Source organism: Drosophila suzukii, chromosome X (genome assembly GCF_043229965.1).
Source record: "Drosophila suzukii chromosome X, CBGP_Dsuzu_IsoJpt1.0, whole genome shotgun sequence".
In the NCBI taxonomy this organism is placed as follows: Eukaryota; Metazoa; Arthropoda; class Insecta; order Diptera; family Drosophilidae; genus Drosophila; species Drosophila suzukii.
Genome location: NC_092084.1, coordinates 31404169 through 31424150, shown reverse-complemented (window position 1 = coordinate 31424150; position 19982 = coordinate 31404169). Strand labels below are relative to the sequence as shown.

General features: G+C 41.2%; 2 protein-coding genes across 3 annotated transcripts; one reads left to right on the top strand and one right to left on the bottom strand.

The window, feature by feature from the left end:
- Positions 1-448: 448 nt before the first annotated feature.
- LOC108011212 (tektin-3-like) lies at positions 449-5223 on the bottom strand. 2 transcript variants are annotated; one of them, XM_017076305.4, is made up of 4 exons: positions 4813-5223; positions 2955-3307; positions 1783-2370; positions 449-1167 (listed from the first exon to the last, which is right to left on the bottom strand). In XM_017076305.4, the coding sequence occupies exons 1-4, from the start codon at positions 5137-5139 to the stop codon at positions 630-632; spliced, it is 1806 nt and encodes a 601-aa protein (XP_016931794.2). In that variant the 5' UTR covers positions 5140-5223; the 3' UTR covers positions 449-629. The 2 variants fall into 2 exon arrangements, with proteins under 2 accessions (XP_016931794.2, XP_036676066.1); XM_036820171.3 differs by having other exon boundaries at positions 450-1167; positions 5029-5220.
- Positions 5224-9232: 4009 nt separating this feature from the next.
- On the top strand, positions 9233-13326 carry GCS2alpha (glucosidase 2 subunit alpha). Its single transcript, XM_017076326.4, has 4 exons — positions 9233-9352; positions 10105-10854; positions 11081-12566; positions 12628-13326. Exons 1-4 carry the CDS (start codon positions 9246-9248, stop codon positions 13057-13059), a joined length of 2775 nt encoding a protein of 924 aa, XP_016931815.2. The 5' UTR covers positions 9233-9245; the 3' UTR covers positions 13060-13326.
- The last annotated feature ends 6656 nt before the right edge of the window (positions 13327-19982 follow it).

Here is a 19982-nt window from a genome sequence, read left to right as displayed (position 1 = left end):
GAAACGCTTCCTTCTGCCTGTTACATACTTTCCGACGAATCTAGTATACCCTTTTACTCTACGAGTAACGGGTATAAAAATACATTTCCAACGACATACAGCACAGACTGTAGCTTTAGTAGTTCACAAGTTGTGACACGCCTACAGAAACGCCCATAACTAGATCGTCTTGCACTTATGTACATATATATATTCCTTTTTTTTTGATTATCAATGTCCAACTACATACATTCAAATCGAACCATTCGTTAAAAAGTTATAAGCAAATAAAGTGTGCAATAATAGGAATAGCCACTTTGCTGCTGGCACATCTCCATCTCCCTCGCGCTCCCCTTAGCTGAGTAACGGGTATTTAATAGTCGATGGCAAGGACTACAGCGTTCTCTCTTGTTTTATCTTGAAGCGTATTAATAAATCTCTCCAGATAAATATTAAAATGCAATGCAAATTTTTTTAAGGTTTTATTTTTTTGCCAGTAAAAGATTTACTAAGCTCCCGAAAGAAAACGGTTTGCTTTCTGGAGTGGGCACACAGATACCAACTTACTGTGTCCTGGCTACGACATAGGTGGCGTGAAAAGCGAGTGCTCCGGTGCAATGGGAGGCCTGAATCTGGAGGCCGGAACTGAATCAGTACTTGATAAGATTGCTGACCGGGAAGGAGCGCCTTAGACTCATGCACTTCTCCCGGTCGATAAACAGCGCGTTGACCTTGTTCCTCAGATCCACCTCCAGGGTGCAGCGCGTCTTTAGGAGACCCTGGTGCGTGGCCTCCGCCTCCTGCAGCTTGTGGTGCAGCGTCTCTACGGCGCCCTGGATATCCTGTACCTCCTGAACGAGGCGGTCCTGCGCATGGTCTTTGCACAGCTCGACGCCCTCCCGGTGGGACCGGGCCTCCAGCCGCGTTTGAGCCACCTTGAGCGGCCCGGACTTGTCCTGAATGGCCTTCTGGAGCAGGAAGAGGTGCTTCTCCATGTCGAACAGCTCCTGCTGCACCTTCTGCAGGTGCAACTGGACCCGGTTCTTTGCCTCGGCCATCTCCTGCGAGCGCCGATCAAAGGCGTTGTTGGTGTTGCTCCAGAAGTCCCACACGGTGGTGGCCACCGAGTTAACCACGCTCTGGGCATCGCTGCGCAGCTGGGAGAGCTTCGCCCGCTCCGCCTGGGAGCTGCAGAGACGGATATGAAAGGTTTACGATAAGAATGGCAAGTCAAAGTGGACAATACAAACATCGTAGACATAAGGAAACATGGCTTTAAGGGGGTCTCAACTGTCTCGGTTTTAAAAAATAATAACTTTTGTAAAACATGTGGTTTACAAGGATTTAACAACAGTTATTGTCGTTCAAAAGATACAGCCCTGAGAAGAATTGCCCGGCAGTATCTCAAAAACGACTTGACCGATCTCTTTCATATCATATGTTTAGCAAATGTGTCACTAGTGCATGAACTAAAGCAATTGGAATCGTTTTTCAATAATTGTTAATTGTTTCAGTTCATACAAAAATTACATTCATTAAAAGTGTGTTTTTCACTTGAACTCCTAACACTTGTTTGTCCGGTATCGTTACTACCCTTGGCGTATCTTTTTTTGTGTAACTTTGAAGGTGTACATCGAAAAGTAATTTTTTTAACATTTAATAATTTATAAATTTACTTTAATAAATAATAAATATAAACCTAAAAATAAGTTAATCCATTCAAGTTCGAAGCTTTAATGGCTCTTCACAAAAAACAAAAGAACGCGTTAGTCGACTACCATATACCCATTAAATTAAACTCACCGACGGACGTGCTCGCTGCTAGCCTGGGCCCACGACTCCTGGGTGCTGACCGAGGGATCAAATTTTTCGATGCCGCCGTAGTAGGTTATGCCGCGGCTGTGGTTGTTCAGCTGGTGGCACATGGAGTCGATGCCCAGCGAGGACTCCTTGTGAGCCACGTCGTCCTCGAGCAGATGCTGGGCGCCGCGGCAGTCGAGCGCCTGCTTCGAAATCTTCTCATGCAGGCCGCCCAGACGGTCGCGGGAGTTCCTCAGGTTGTTGATCTCCACGAGAAGTGCCTTCTCAACGATGTCGTGCACCTTCTCGGTGCCCTGGCGCGACTCCCGGTGGAAGAGGCACTCCTGGGCGATGTGCAAGGGGATCTCCAAGTCGAGGAGCGCCTTACCGCACTGCCGCTGTAGCTCATTGATGTCTGACATCTCGGCGATAAGCTTTTCCAGCTCCGCGTTCAGCTCGTTGCGCCAGAACGTCAGGTCGGTGATCCGTTCACCCAGCCTTCGACCGGCGTCCCTTTGGCCCGAGGTCGCCTTCTCATCCGTCTCCCGCATCAGACGCACCGCGTCGTTGCGCATGCGCTCGGACAAGTTGCTAAAGCAAAGGGGAAAATAACATTTCAGGAAGAAATACTCTTGATCATAATTTTTAAGCCCGTTACTAGTAAAGTTGAAGGGTATATTGCATCTGGGGAAAGTACGTAACACGTAGAAGGAAGCGGTTTCGAGTGTATACATTCTTGATTAGGATCACTAGCCGAGTCGATCTAGCCGTGTCCGTCAATCTGTCCGATTGACCACTATGATCTTGGAAACTATATATAAGAGCTAGAGACTTGGGGTTTCAAGTTTGGATTCTAAGCTTGCCAACGCAAAAATGTTGAAAGTGTAAATGAGATTTTGTTTTGATTATTTATATCCATTTATCAAGCCGAAAAATGTTATAATCTGACCATTCTTTAAAAAGTTATGCGCAATTAAGATGTTATCGCTATGTGGTGCCAGTTTGGGAAATTAAAACCTCTCTTTGAAAGCTAGAGAGTTAAAATGTTTCATATAGATTATACTAGTGCCTATGAACCCCATGTTTGCTTCAGCCAAGTGCCACGCCCACTCTAACGCCCTGAAACGCCAATAACGAGAGGAGAGCTATTAGGGAGGAAGTGAGAGGTCACTTACCGGTTCATGTTGGACTCGGAGTACTTCGTCATGTTATTGTTGTACCACTCGTTGCTAGTATAACGCGTGTAGAGGGCGGCCCGGGCAGCATGCTGCGGATTGCGATCGAATCCAGTGACAAGGTTGGGAAAGATCATCCCGTCCGTCTTCATGCCCTTGGGCAGGAAGCACTGCTTTGTCAGCTGGTTGGTCACCGGCTGCTCGGGCAGGTGCTTCACCTGAATGAGCTCATAGGCCATTGCCGGTCGCCACGGGTGCTTCGTGGGCGTCTCGTATGCTGCTCCAACTCTCGGCGGGATCGAGGGTCCCATGACGGGCTCCATGCAGGGAGGAGCGCCCGCCTGGCTCCATGGCTGCAATTGTGAATACATGACCGTAGTTTGGGGGATTCCGGATCCCCCGGCTCCAGCACCATTCTGACTCATCGTGGTCGGAGGTTTCGGTTTTGGATCGGTAGACTTAGTGTACTGTAGTCTAAAGCGTGTAACTAGTAATTTGTGCCACTTGGAATTTGGACTGGGTGCTAGAAAGTTATCGACGATTCAAAAAAAAAAAACAAATTCAAGGAGATACGTTTCTATTCGAGAAGCAAAAAAAACTAAAGAAATTTCTGTTCGGGGGCTGATGACAGGGCCCATAATTTCGGAAGGGCCTGCCCTGATTGCTCACAAAAAAATGTAAATCGAAAAAGAAGATGAATAAAATTTTCGACATGGAAACTAGTTTCAAAAGTAGATATTTGACCTTAAAACTTGAAGTACTATCTTTAAGGTATTTTTAACATGTCCAATTCCTAAAATTATTACAAATTCTATTAGAACCTAATTTAATTGTATAATTTTGTAAGTAAAAAGCACAATCTTTTGCAGTTTTGATGAGGTGGTATAACACAATAGACAACAATATGGGTTGGGGTACATTTTGCTTTTCCAAATTTAAACAAGAACAAACGCTATAGTCGATGGCCTTGACTATTAGATACCCGTTACTCAGCTAAAGAGAGTGCGAGAGGGATGGATATATACTTGCTCGTGGCTAGCGCCACCTAGCCTATAACACCAGCGAGTCCATAGCGCCTCTAGCGGCTTGGTGGCGTATTAATGAAAACAGCTGATTTGCTACATGTGGTGTGCAATCTCGATTAAATTAGCAAATTATTCATTTTTATTTGGTTACAACTTTTTAATGAATGGAATGTTAAAAAATGTTAGTCCTAGACGGGTATTGTGGGCGTTAGACTGGGCGTGGCACCCTGCTGAAACAAACTTGCTCTGCCCAGGAAGCCCAAATATGCATGCCCACTTTCTAGATTTTTAAGTTTTTTTTTTCTTGCACTAAAACATTAAGAGCTAAAGTTTTGGGCGGTTTGTGGGCGTCAGAGTGGGCTGCATATGAAAATAAGAAATCGAAATCTGAAATCTTAACCCTCTAGCTCTTATAGTTTCCGAGATCACAGTGTTCACACGGACAGACGGGCAGTCGGATCAAGAATATATATTATTTACGGTGTTGGAGACGCTTCCTTCTACCTGTTACATACTGCTCCCCAAATACAATATACCCTTTTACCCTACGAGTAACGGGTATAATTACTGGGGGAAGGTTACGGGACATAATATGATATGATTGCAGTCATTTTTCTCAAATAAAATTCGAAGAAGTATATCTTTGGAATTCTTCAAAAGTGCGCATCTACCCTATAATAATTACAACGCTAGATATTATAGTTGTTAGCGAGTGGTGTTAACGATTTTGAGCTCAACTAGATGAAGCTATAAAGCGATGTGCTGTGAAATAAAACGAAACATAATGGTAAAAGATGGAGTATTGGGTTAATGATATGGACTGTGGCCGGTACATAGGACTCCATTAGGTTGCGGTGGTCCTTGCGCTCGTTGTACTCGTTCATGTCGGCTGTTGGCCACTTGTCCAAAAGGTTGTCCTTGACCAGACGGTGATCGAAGATGCGGTTCTCGAGATAAGAGTGCTTGTGGAACTTAAGCACTTCCTGGCCTTTGAGCGGTGCCATAGTGCTGGCGGATTGCAACTCCCACTCGGGACTCGGAGCACTCACTATTGGTACACTGGATCGCAACAGAAGGTTCTTCAGTGTTTCGGGTGCCTTTTGCTGCGGATTCGGGTAGCGTTGGCTCAAATAATGATCCTCGTTGGCCCAGCAGAGCATTGGTCGATATACAGTATATATTACCAACTTATATTCTTCGGAGCTCCGTTTCGTCTTTTCGGTCTTTTCGGTCCTACGGCTCTAGCTAGACTGGCTGAACCCCTGGTCTTGACTCTTTACGGGTGTACTTATTGAATAAACTTGGTAACCTGGCAGCGGAATCGCTTGGCAATGGATTTCCTTCAACGACTTGTGAAATCAATGGCAATGACACGGGTTTATTGACCTACTTGCCAATGGATCAAATTGAGTAGCGCCAAAGCCAACTTATTTCTTAACATTTTACTTCCCTTAAAGCGACAATAGAGCTTATATAGTAAGTTTACTTAAAGGCCAGGGGGTATTCCCAACTACACGTTGAATCGTAAAGCGTTTATTGTGGATATATTTTCGGACTTACCTACAATTTTAAACACGTTCTTTTCAATACAACATTTTTGAAAAAGCCATGAATTTTAATTTTGACTTCAAATTTCAAAGACATGTGCAAAAGATCAAAAAACTAAATTTTGTAAGCAAGAAATTCTACTTTGAAAAGACACCTTTAAAACAAGCGAGGAAGAACTCTATAGTCGATTACTCAGCCAAATGGAGCGCAAGGGAGATAGATACATAAAAGCAGCAAAGCATCTTTTTCCGAGATTGCAAGGCGCCACCTAGCGGCTGTTACAATAATTGGTCAGATCCGATTGAATAATCCGATTTAAATTATTTACAGTAATACCTATGTATTGATTAACAAAAGATTACCCCATGTACCCCTTTACAAAATCTTTAAGATATGGGCGTTAGACATATTTCAGCGTTGTGGCCGTTAGGCTACGGTCAGACGACCAAATTATTTGATACTATTAATCTAAGTTTGCCATGTACTTACAATGAACATAAAATATTTCGTTTTAAATTTCCATACTTCAAATATTTTGATCGTCTGACCTTAACTTAAGAGTGCCCAATCTAACACGCAATACTTTCCGACTAATCTTTTATACCTTTTCCTCTACGAGTAGCGGGTATAATACATTTTAATTTATTCCGCTTGGCAATACCTATGGCACGCCGAAAATGGTTTAAGTCGACCATTAGTTAAAAAGTAATGATTTTATGACCGTATTTAGCAAAAACACCGTCAATGACGTCACAGCCAGTAGATAAACATCGATGATTCTTCGCCTCTATCGAAGATATATTTATTTAAATTGGTTAGCTGAGTAACGGATGTATCATAGTTGAGGCACTCGACTAAATACATATAATAAATACAAACACTCATAATATAAATAAAGTCAAAAATTTTTCCAAATTCGTAAAGCAATCGAATATGTTAATAATTTAGTAAAACGTTTTCTTGGAAAAACCAATTTTAACAGTCGCTTTATTTCGAAAAAAGATCGAATAATTTATATGACAACGAAAGTATAAAGTATACCCATGTTGATTGATGTTTAAAACAAAAGACACTTTGTAAAATGTCGTAACTCGGCACGCTGCAATATAAAATGCCTGTGTCGGCATGGGGCTTAAATATTTTGCTGAAACAAGCCAAACGAAAAAAATTAAATAGTGTGTTTGGACGAGTGTATAATCATTTTGTGTCTCAAATGTTGACATGGTAATTATACCCGTTACTCGTAGAGTAAAAGGGTATACTAGATTCGTCGGAAAGTATATAACAGGCAGAAAGAAGTGTTTCCGACCCCATAAAGTATATATATTCTTGATCAGGATCACTAGCCGAGTCGATCTAGCCATGTCCGTCTGTCCGTATGAACGCTGAGATCTCGGGAACTATAAAAGCTACAATACTGGGATTAGGCATGCAGATTCCTGAGATTCCTGCGCAGCGCAAGTTTGTTTCAGCAGAGTGCAACGCCCACTCTAACGCCCTTGTTTGTTTACTAGGTTTGTATCAAACAAAAACACATCTTAAGGAGGTAAGGGGTCATGTCGATCGCACCTTCAACATACAAAAGTTATATTTTGTGACGAAAAATGATTGGACATCCTACTAAAAACTTACACTTTCTAAAAGGCTTTCATTGTGCCCGCTTCATCAAAATATTTAAGCTTCTTGCGTACAAAGGTATATTCTATCGTAGCGTGCCGAATGAAAACATTTTGAAAAGTGTATTTTTTAAAGTTTCCTTTTTTTTTCTTTTTACTTTTGGCGTATTACTCATAGTATTGTTATAGCATTAAAATCAATTAGGGTATTCAATTGCGTTGCAGAAGTGTAAACTTTGTAAGTTTGCCAGACGAGAATTGTGAACGCCCTCTATTTTAAAATATCGTTGCAGGAAATTGACGTACAAAATAACGCAAGCTTTTAAATTTTTGTGAAAAGAAGGCTATGATAATTTCTGTCATTAAAACCCAACTTTTCAGTATATTTTTAGTATTTTAGATAAAATTCCTACCCATTATTAACCCCCTATTTCTACACAAGTACAACAGATTTGTATACATAGGCTGGGGTGTTGTAGGCCTTGAAAACTATTTTGTATGGAAATTGTTGTTGGAACTGCTTACACTTTTACACTTTTCAAACGATTGCAACGCAATTGAATACCCTAAATATATTTATGTATATATTTCACTTGGCAAGGCCAAGACGACTTGATTACTGTATGCCGTACTATACTTAAATATAGAAACCTTTTTTTCTAGGAACTTAAATAAACCATGTGTAGTTAGACATCGGAAATTCAACATACAATTATTTTTATTAACATGAAGTCTTTAGTTTTTGATGACAAACTTGTAAATGTTTTCGTTTTACTTAAAAAGTATCTAATAAGAATTTTTCTCAACAAATTAATGTTGCATAGTTTTCGCCCATTGAAGTAAACATGAAATTTTTTAGTACTGAAGTGAAACGGATTGTACTTCCTATCGCTCAATATCTTTCAAGCAGTAATGTTTATGACAAAAAGTGTTATATATTAAAAGTTGAGGAATCTTAAGGTCTATATATTTTGAAATTAAAAAAGAAATCGTTCGAACCAATTTTGAGAAAATAGCTAAAAAATGATTAAGAATAAACAGTTTTAGTTATAATTGATTGATTAGGATTAGCAAATTATATTACCTTTTTAGCGACATATATGTAGCACTTATCTCTAGCATTTGCTGTGTTGAAACTATACGCCTTTAAAATCGAGCTATTTTTTTGATTTCCCGCAAAAGTAGCGTGGTTTTCCAAAAGTCATAAAACAAAAGTTTTCTATCTCGAACTTCTTAACACACTTATAAAGTCAGAAAGACCCTAAAATCAAAAAGCGATTCATACTAACCCACAAATAAAGACATAAACATTTTCATTCTTGGAATACCCTTTGAACGGAGCATCGGATTTTAACAAAAGAAGTGTCATTCGACGCTTATTTTCAGTAAGATTAAAACTTGGCTTATAACCTGGGCCTTATATTCCCACCAGCTCCAACAGCTCAAAATTTCTACATTTTCACTTTTACACTTTCACCGCTTGCGCCGTGTTATTAGAGACGCCAACCAACATTCAGGTTTGGATCTTAGCTAACTACGGTAATAAAAAGTACATTTTAGCTTGTCTAAGGTATAATTTAGGACCCAGCGACGGTCACGCTGCATATGCGTGCAAAATTTTTAATAAAATTATTAAAACAAAATTTACCCTAAATACGCTATTTAAAGGTAAAGGGTTTGGAATAACAGGAAAACTAGTGCATGGGGTGTCGAAATATAAGGTCTACGGATTCCCCAAAAGTGCATTGTCAACACTAGGTGCATTAATAACCGGCGACATATTTTTACGACCATAATCCAAACTTTTCTGATAGAAAGCAACTTAAGACAATATATCTATAGCAGTGGCATATGAAATGTGTACTAAATACGGAAAGCCTTTCTGCAGTCGTTACCTAGAGAGTGATTCCACTGTTTAAAATGATTAAAAGTGCACTTCCCTGGGGATAGTTGTCGGATGTAGTTTTTGGGCCACTGACGTGTACATTAACTTGACAGTTAGAGTAGGCACTGATATGATAGCAACAACCAGTGGACGAATTCCGAAAACACCTCGTAACTAACACCTCTCCGGTACTCCTTATTTTCAAGGTCAAGGCGCCATGCGATTCGCTCAGGCCACTGTGGCCATCATCTTTGCGCTTTTCGTCCTGGCCGATGGAGTGGATCCCGGGAACTTCAAGACCTGCGAACAGAGCAGCTTCTGCCGGTGAGTTCTACCACCCGGGAAATCCTGGGTGCAACCAACTGCATGGTAACCTACATATGTAGGTAGCCACTAGTCGATTATTTTGTAGATATATTCATAGCTATTACTATAGGTCTCTCTATTTCCCTTGATTTTATGAATCGGAAAAGAAATTATTATTAATTAAGTATTAACTAGTTTGTTTGTTCGTTTAAACTCCTGCGAATTCCTTCTTAATACCTTTGAGGGAAAGACCACAAAGTTTGCGCTTGAATATGGTAACTATATATATATGGAGGTTTGGAAACGCTTCATTCTACTTGTGACATTCTTTTTAAGAAATACTCTACGAGTAACGGATACCAATATTCTCAGTAATCAAATCAACTATGAACCATTGGGATCAGCACTTACATAGATGAAGTGAAGAAACAAGACAACCTCCTACAAAGTAAGTGATGCTGCTTAAGGCATGTCTTGGAAACATAAGACGGACGAAGTCTGTGGGCTAAAAGGATTACTAATCGAGTCAATCTAGCTTCGAATTCTGAGAAGTCTTCGTCTCAAAATGTGAAGGAAAATTGAAGTTCCTTTCGCTCGGTTTAGTCTGACTATCTAAGCAGATTTTCAATTTGCGGCTCTATAGCCTCGTCGCGCACACTACGTGTACCGCCTTAAACTGTGTTAAGCAGTCCCTGTTTTATATCTAGCTGTATTAAACCCCAGTGGAAATGAATGAGTAACGACTAAATTTACTATATGCTATTTTTCAGACGCTCACGTAAGGTTCAGAGTGCAGGCAGCAAGTATGCCTTGATTCCGGGTACCCTGAACACCTATGCCGATTCACTGACAGCCGATCTGGTAAACAAGGAGAACCACCACCAGTTCGCCTTTAAGTTGGAGGCCCTAAAGGGCAGCACCTTCCGACTGCAGATCGATGAAAAGCAACCACTTCGGTCACGATATCGCGTCGAACACGCCCTCAAGGGACAACCCCAAGCAGAACACATTCGTATCCAGCGGGAAACTGACGGGGAGATCGTTATAATATCTGAGAAGAACAAGGCCGTTATCCACGGCGATCCTTTCCGAATCGATTTTTATGAAAACGACGTCCTGGTGGTCTCGGTGAATGCCAAGAACTGGCTTTACTTTGAGCATCTGCGTCCGAAAACCCAGGAGCAAACTCCCGAGCCCGCGCAAAACGAGAACCAGCAGGAGCAGGATGCCGCTGTGGAAACCCCCAAGGCAGCCGATGCCATCGATGATCCCGGTGCTTGGGAGGAGAACTTCAAGTCACACCACGACTCTAAACCGTACGGTCCGGAAGCAGTGGCTCTGGACTTCTCTTTCCCCGCTGCCGAGGTCTTATTTGGTATTCCGGAGCACGCCGATAGCTTCATACTGAAGTCCACCTCGGGCACAGATCCATATCGCCTGTATAATCTGGATGTGTTCGAGTACATTGTGGATAGCAAAATGGCCCTGTATGGAACTGTGCCAGTGATATATGGCCATGGGTGAGTTACCTCTTTCAACTCTTTTTTCCATAATAATGTAAATCCTAGTAAAATGGTAGAAAATATTTCGAATTAAATGAAATTGGATTAAACCAATCAATCTTCCGTTTTGTCTAAAGTGTACTATAAAAATTATATTATATTTTCCTGCAATCAGCATGCTGATATAGGCTAAAAATCCTTTTGTAAACCAATGACTGTACAAATATTTTCATATCTATTACAGACAACAGCGCACTGCTGGCGTTTATTGGCAGAATGCCGCCGAAACCTGGGTGGACATCCAAACTTCAGAAACCAACGTGGTCTCTTCGTTGGTAAACTTTGTGTCCGGCTCGCGTAAGACTCCTCCACCGGCTGCACACTTCATGTCCGAGTCGGGCATCGTAGACGCCTTCATCTTGCTGGGTCCCAAGCCCATGGACACTTTTAAGCAGTACGCTGCTCTGACAGGAACCCACGAGTTGCCTCAGATATTTGCTCTGGCCTACCACCAAAGCCGCTGGAACTACAACGACGAGAGGGATGTAACTTCCGTGTCAGCGAAATTCGACGAGTTTAACATACCAATGGACACCATGTGGTTGGATATCGAGTACACCGATGGAAAACGCTACTTCACCTGGGACAAGTTCAAGTTTCCACAGCCGCTGACAATGATCAAGAACCTCACAGAGCTGGGTCGCCATTTGGTGGTGATCATCGACCCGCACATCAAACGGGATAATAGTTACTTCTTCCATCAGGAGTGCACAGATCGTGGTTATTATGTGAAAACGCGCGAGGGCAATGACTACGAGGGCTGGTGCTGGCCGGGAGCAGCCAGTTATCCAGATTTCTTCAATCCAGTGGTTAGAGAGTACTATGCCAGCCAGTACGCACTGGATAAGTTCCAAACTGTAACCGCAGACGTGATGCTGTGGAACGATATGAACGAACCATCGGTGTTCAACGGCCCAGAGATAACGGCGCCCAAGGATCTGGTGCACTTTGGTAACTGGGAGCACCGCGATGTGCATAATCTGTACGGTCACATGCACCTGATGGGCACCTTTGCTGGGCTGCAGCAGCGCGACCCCAACCAACGGCCCTTCATCCTCACACGTGCCCACTTTGCTGGATCCCAGCGGTATGCTGCCATTTGGACGGGTGACAACTTGGCGGACTGGTCACATCTTCAGCACTCAATAAAGATGTGTCTCACGGAGGCGGTAGCCGGATTCTCTTTTTGCGGCGCCGATGTCGGTGGTTTCTTTGGAAATCCTGACAGCGAGCTGCTAGAGCGTTGGTATCAAACGGGCGCATTCTTGCCCTTCTTTCGGGCACATGCCCACATCGACACCAAGCGCCGAGAGCCGTGGCTTTTCCCGGAACGCACCCGCCAGGTCATTCAGAATGCGGTGCTAAAGCGGTACTCCTATCTGCCCTTATGGTATACCGCCTTCTACGAACTGGAGTTGACGGGTGCTCCGGTGATCTTGCCATTGTTGGCAAACTATCCACTGGATAAGGAGGCTTTCAGCGTGGACAGTCAGCTATTAGTGCAGGATCGCCTGCTTGTGCGGCCCGTCATGCAGCAGGGCGTCAGCAAGGTGGACGTCTATTTTCCGGCTATTGATGAAAAGAAGAACGGTGACTGGTGGTACGATGTTGACACTTATCAGCGCCAGGAACGATCCGGCTACGTGTCGGTTTCTGTAGATGACAACAAAGTGAGATACGTTATCCTACATATTTCATATTACATATTTAATCCGTTAAATATCCTTTCAGATCCCTGTTTGGCAGCGTGGCGGCAGCATTGTTCCGAAGAAAGAGCGCCAGCGCCGCGCCTCGACCTTAATGCTGCACGATCCCTACACACTGATTATCTGTCTAGACAGACAAAGCAAGGCATCCGGTTCCCTCTATCTGGACGATGAGAAGTCCTACGACTACCGTCAGGGCAAGCGCATCCACGTGAACTACAAGTTCACTAACGACCAGCTGGTCAATCACTTTGTGGGTAAGCCCAAATACAAGACCGATGCCTGGATCGAGCGGATCGTGATCGCCGGCCTGGAGAAGTTGCCCAGCAGTGCCAGCATCACAGTGAATGGAATAAGCCAGCAACTGGAGGTGATCCAACATGACCAAGCCGTCGTCGTGCGCAAGCCTGGCGTCAAGATGGACGTCGACTTCGTTATCAAACTCAACTATGTGTAGTCTGTAGTAGTCGTCGCCCCGTATTAATGTTCTCCTATACCAATATAAATATGCAGTTTCTATTAAAATTATGAAATTATAATGTATTAAGGCGCAGCTCCCGCACTCAAAAACCAATGCCAGAGAATGAATTAATAGATTCCATACCTTCCCTTTGATTAGTTCTGCATTCTTATCCGCCAATTCCTGCAATTCATTATTTGAAGAGTGCAACTCAAGTTGAATGTAATTAACGTTTCAATAAATATACAATTTTTTTTAAATAAACGCTATAACTCCCACCTGGTTATGGTGGTAGTCCGTTTTATTGCTGAGTAAGCTAGCAAACATCTGTGCTGATAATCTTTTGGTAGTTAAAACACAACGGCGGTCCACACTTGTATTGAAATTTGTAAGGTCACACTTTTCCTGCCTATACGGTGCGCAATGTGGCAGTTCTGTATAAACAATAATGGAAGTTAACTTCGGCTAGCCGAAGTTTGTATCCCCTTGCAGTTATACGAAATAATCAATGTTAGTAACACCATGTTAAATTTCAAAGGATTGTTGCTAGCTTCAGTGATATTAAAAAAAAAAATTATTTCATTATTTCTCCGACCGTTTCTTTGATAGCTATATGTTAGAGTCGTCCGATTTTTATTAAATTTATTTCAAAATTTCTAAAAATACAAACAATTATATTCCCAATAGTATAAGATAAAATGACAAAAAACACCGAAGCTATGATTTGTTTCTTATTATTTTCCCATCAATTTTCCGATCGTTCCTATGGCAGTCGCTATATGCTGTATGTCGTCTAATTTTGAAAAAATTAAATTCGAAATTCAGAACTAATAAAAAAATGCTATTTCCAAGCGTAGGAGGTAATATGTTAAAAAACAGCAAAGATATAGTTTTTAAAATTTTTTTTCCGACTATTCCTGTGGGAGCTGTAAGATGTAGTTGTCCGATCCGGCTGGTTCCGACTTATATACTACCTGCAAAAGAAAGAAGACTTCTGGGAAAGTTTCAGCCCGATAGCTTTAAAACTATGGGGTCGGAAACGTCTCCTTCACTGCGTTGCATGCTTCTGACTTAAATCATAATACCCTCTGCAAGGGTATAAAAACATTTCATGCTTACCTTGAATGCCTAAAACTATGCAACAGTAATTTGATGAGCAAAAAAATTATTACTAGATACTTTTTTTAAGTAAAAGGAAAACATTTTGAAGATTGTCTTCAAAAATTAAAGACTACAACTTTTTTTAATAAATTTATTATTAAGACTAAACAATTTTTTTATGTTGAATTTCCAATGTCTAGAAAAACGGTTTCTATACTTAAGTATAGTGCGACATACAGCAACCATGCTATTACAATAGTTCATACGAGTTGGAGCATAAGTGAGTAAAACTCCCATTTTATAATTGAAGATTAAATTAAAAACTTATGATATCAAACAAAAACGCCTCTTAACGAGGTAAGGGGTTGTGACGAGCGCACCATCAACATTCGGCACGCTACAATAGAACATACATTTGAATGCAAGAAGACATAATATTTTGGTGAAGCGGCAGAATGAAAACAGTTAAGAAAGCGTTTTTATTTAGTCGGATTTACAATCAATTTTCATCATAAGATTGTAAATCAGAACATTTGTACATATGTATGTTGAAGGTGCGATCGTCACGCCCCCTTACCTCGTTAAGTGGTGTTTTTGTTTGATTGTGAATAAGTTGAGATCTTGAAAAACCCGCATAATATTGTTATTTTTTAGTTGATATTTTACTGAAAATATGCCAAATCCGGTTGACTTTTCTTTAGATAAATAATGTACGTTTTGGAGCAACAGGTACCAGGTCTTGACAAGGAGGACATAAGCTAGAGGTTGGCCATTTCAGTAAAACAAAGCAAAGCAATTTCTTTTCAAGATGAGATCAATTGCAATGTTGGGATCCGTTGGAAGGCTTCTTGGTCCAAGCAATTGACCTCATCTTGAAAAGAAATCAATCAATCAATTTTACGTCTTCGTCTTGCTAATTGACCTTCTGCACAGGTCTAGAATTTTTGAACAAGCCTTAGCGCTCAGTGCATTTAAAATATTGCAAATGCCAAAGTTTTTCTGTTGTTTTAATAAATGTTTTGTAGGAAAAGTTTTTTAAAAATGTTTATTTTTTATTGGTCAGAAGTTTACATTAAGACAGATAACGATAGTCGAAAAATCTATACACGACTATCGACGACTTGTGAGTTCAGGGAGTCGTGCAGCTTAGTCAATTCATGGAACTGGTTCCTTAGACCGGATAACTCCCAAATGAACCTAGGTTTAAATCCGAAAAGTTTGAGTGGTTTTTGGCGAAGAGAGGCTTGGAAAAGTGAAACAAGCAAGGGTGATTAAAGGGCTAAAATAATTGGTCGCAGACGGTTCTGTTGAAAAAAAAAATATTAGAAAAATAGAAAATATTAGAAGAAGTCAAGTTCCTACCCAAATATTCCGTGAGGGATAAGCCTGGATCAGGAAAATAGATTTACATAAGGAGAGACGAAGACCAGCCACCAGGAGGAGATCAAAATTTTCAGCAAGAAAATTGACCACTCATCTTCGGGTGGCCACAGGTTTTTATTCGCCCTTAAAAATTATATTTGCCAAAGAGAAATAACAAATTGTTCCCGAAAACTGCAAGCGGCAAGAGAATCAGCAAGCCGAAAATTAAAGCAAAAAAATTGAGACTGATATCTTTGATTATGTAACCCGCCCAAATTAATTTATTCCTACTTATATCTATTCAAATTATTTATTTATTTAACCTATTTATTTCCACCAAACCAAAACTATTGAAATTATTATTTATTGTTATTTATTTATTTTTATATATATATGTGTTCCATGTAAAAGTTCGGTACCGTAGGTAGGCTTATTAAATGTTAGAATTTAAGAGAAAATTTGGAATTATAATGTAGAACAAAATGAAGTCCTGCGAATAGAAATTCGTGTTGGGGGGTGAGATGATTTAGGCGAGGTAGCACGACCCACAAGGCAGAATTGGGAGATGTGTCCAAAAGAATGTGGAAGGATGCACTCATGGTTGGGAGAGACTCCAGGACCACGCTAAGAGCTGTGTTGTTCAGTCCAGATGTTCAAAAGAAATCCATCGTGAAGATTGCCGTTGTCCGAGTTTGAATTTCCGTTTTGTTTTTGTGGTGTCTGCTGCGTAGACAACATTGTTGGTTGTTCCCCTCCCTGGGACATTCGATGACTAGCCGGCATCTACACTGCTCGAAAAGCAGGACACGACAATAGATTTTCCTTTTAAATTGTAGCACACCTTCTCATTTTTTCAGGCATCCATTATTATTATTGTCAATGATCCTAATAACATAAGTTCTTCTACCATCGCAAGACAAACAATAAAGTTTTCCATTTTGTCCCAATCTGATATCTTGCATTTTTTGGGTCACGGGCTACCCGCAACATAAATTTGGTGGGACGAACCTACAATACCTCTCAGCTAGTCGCATCGTTTACGTAGCGGGTAGAACGGTCGAAAACAGTTCGTTACAACAATATAATTTAAAAACGAGAGATAACGCTGTAGCCGACGGCCTCGACTACTACTCAGCTAACAAAAAAAAAAATGTCTTAAGACGACTTTCTATATGAATAACTCCATCCCTCTCGCACTCTATTTAGTTTGCTAGCTATTAATTACTGTTTGGTTATAAGTTTTTAATGATTGGTCCGATTTTAATAATTTTTTGCATGTAGATGGGTACTGATAATAATAAAAAATAGCATTTACATTTTTACAAAATAATAAAAAAGGCTGGAACCTTTCTGAAACAAATTTGCGCTGCGCAGGAAGCCCAAGAATCTTCATACCAAGTCCCAACATTCTAGCTCTTATAATGTCCGATATCTCAGATGGACAGATTGACGGACGGACGGACAGACGGACATGGCTAGATCGACTCGGCCAGTGATCCTGATCAAGAATATAGATACATTATGGGGTAACCATTTTTACACCTTCTACCTGTTACGTACTTTCCGACGAATCTAGTGTACCCTTTTACAAGTTACGGGTAGAAAAACCTATCGCCATATCTTTGCTTCAGTCAAATGGATTTTTTTATACCCGTTCCTCGTAGAAATTTAGCTATTAATAGTTGTTTCCCGATAAACTCTTGTTTCTTTTACACATTTACTTCTCTTTCTCCTTATCCACTTAATTTCCCCTTTGATATTTTGCAATATCTTTCAATTTGTGTATCACTGGTTAAGATCGGACTATACATATATAAGTATCACACTCTTCTGGTGCTTATCGGCACCTCGTATACTACCCTCCACAGTGATTTAATATATTTATTTGAATGGCATGTTAGTTTCAGTCTGCGCTCTTTTTATTTCTGGTTTGGATGTTGATAAAATTATCAAAGTTATTTCAATTAAAATGTGGCCTGAAGTCGGAGGGAGAGAATGGGCTGTGGTGTCAGCCACTTGGTCAGTTCTGACCCCGGACGACCTTAGATGAATTTTCATAAAATTTCTCATAACTTTTCGTTTCGGTTGAGCTTAAGAATGTTGTTAAAATATTTTTGCAGCTTGGTCCCAGCCCCCTTCTACTCGCACTTTCTCTTTGGGGTCATTTCGCCATATACATATTCCCCAGTATACTCTTGTGTATATTTAAATATTTTTAACGAATGTGGGGCTACCCATTTGGTCATATGAGCACTTGTAGGGAAGTCAGCAGATTTTCCAGCAGCATAAGCATAATTATTTTTAATGCGCTCTGCAAGAATTTGAAAAGGGGTGAGCGAGCGAGTCCAAAACAACAGCAACAAGAACACCCTTGGCATTTCTAGCATCCTTGGCTAATCCATATCCTGCGGAATCCCATCACCACCCCTAAAGGGTGGAAGGAACCGAGCACATTACATTGCGAAATTAGAAAATTAGCTTCTCTTCACCCCGGTAGCATAACCAACTCAAAGAAATAAGACGAAAAATACAACTCGAGGAATATAATTAAAAAAGGACGAAAAACCATAGAAGATGCTGGATACTGTTAATTGTCTCAGTACACAATGCCAAACAGTTGCAGTACAATTTAATGTCGTAACAATCGGACGATTACTGTAGATTTTCCTTTATTCGTGTATACTCGTATATAGTAGTCACCTTCGCACACCCTCCTGGTGCGCTTCGTCACTACGTGGACTGCCGTCCACAGTGATGCTGTTTCTGACCTAAAATTATAACCACACCACCATAGAGGTAGAGGTTTTACATTTTGTTCCTTTAATTAAAAGCTTTACAATATCCGTAAGACTTTCTTATAATCGATATTACTGGATTTTCCCTCCGGTTCTAAGATAACTAACTAGTCAAACAGGCAAAGCGAGATTGTAATGCGACACCTACCTGTAATCTCAATATGTGGCTATGCGGGCGGTAGACAGATTTAAGCGTTATGCACGTTAGAGTGGGCGTGGTAAACTTGTTTTTGGATCAATCGATAGGTATTGACGAGACTAAAATATTTCAGTTTATATTTTTTTCTAGCATGAAAATTGTGGGCGTCACAGGCTTGGGCGGTTTGTGGATTTTAGAGTGGGCGTGGCATAATCGCGTAACAAACTTGCGCTGCGTACAAGGCTACGGAATCTAAATCTGAAATCCCAATTCCCTATCCTTGATAGTTTCCGAGATATCCGCGTTTATATGTACGATTTTTTGAAGTTTGTGGGCGGTTTGTGGGTGAGAACAATACATTTCAGCTAACATTTGTATTCTAGCATCAAAACTGTAAGAGCCACAGATTTGGGCGGTTTGTGGGCGTGGCACCCTGCTGAATCTCAGTAATATGCATGCCAAATCCCAATAGCCTAGCTCTTATAGTTTCTGAGATCCCAGCGTTCATACGGACACGATTGCGCCGGATCGGCCGGAGTCGATGTCACGTTGTTGATATTAGCCTATTGCTGACATATGCATCTGCCTCGTCGGAAGTTTGAGGAAAAAAACTAGTTCTAGGAGGCCATTTTTTTTAACACAAAAGGACACGCATGACAATTTTACAAGGCAAATGTGTATGCTAGGTGCGTTAAGTCCAATTTCAACTACGCGGTATTTTTCGGATTTCCATTGGCATACGCGTTTACCGGAGCTGTTCTGTGTTAAAGCCTAGTACTTACATCGACGAAAACCGCGAGCTAACCATAGGAGTGAGCGAGAGGCAAACAGGCGGCTAAAGCTTTTCGCCGGGTCTGTTTTTCCAGCTAGGGAAATACCAGAAAAATACCTGATTTCTCGAGTGAATTTTCGATGAACGCCGTTAGCCGCGGCCCAAAGAATAAGAAATTTAATCTTTGGCGATGTTCGTGCAGAAGGGGAGGGGAATTAAAAAATTAAAAATGGAAGAAAAACACCAAAAAACGGCTAAGGGAGGTCAGTGCAGAAGAAAAAGGACGCCTAATCCAAGCTGTTGCCCATTATTGTGGGACTTGACCGAATAATAAAATAGTTGAAGCGCTAGAGGAAATCCACTAGAGAATCCCAGTTAGAAGGAACATGGTACATCGTTCGATCCCCGACGAGCTCTCCATTGAGGACTCCATCTCCACGAGCTACTTGACAGCTAAAGCGGAGATGGATGGCGCCCCGGCCTCTATATGGAGGAGAAAATAAGGTCGCCCGCTAAGGGACATCTGGAGGAGCCATCACCAGCCATTATTGGCCAGCCTATTGGGACTCGGAGCTGGACTACAGATGGCGCGGGAAAAATGGCGAAGCATCCGTGGGACGAGAACTTAAACTTCTAATTTACATAAATAAAAACATTCGTTGAACATTTAATTTATTTTTATTTTAATTTCTTTGTGCACCAGCAGACTCTTCTTTTTTAAATTGCTCCAATTGATTTGTTTTCCGTTTGG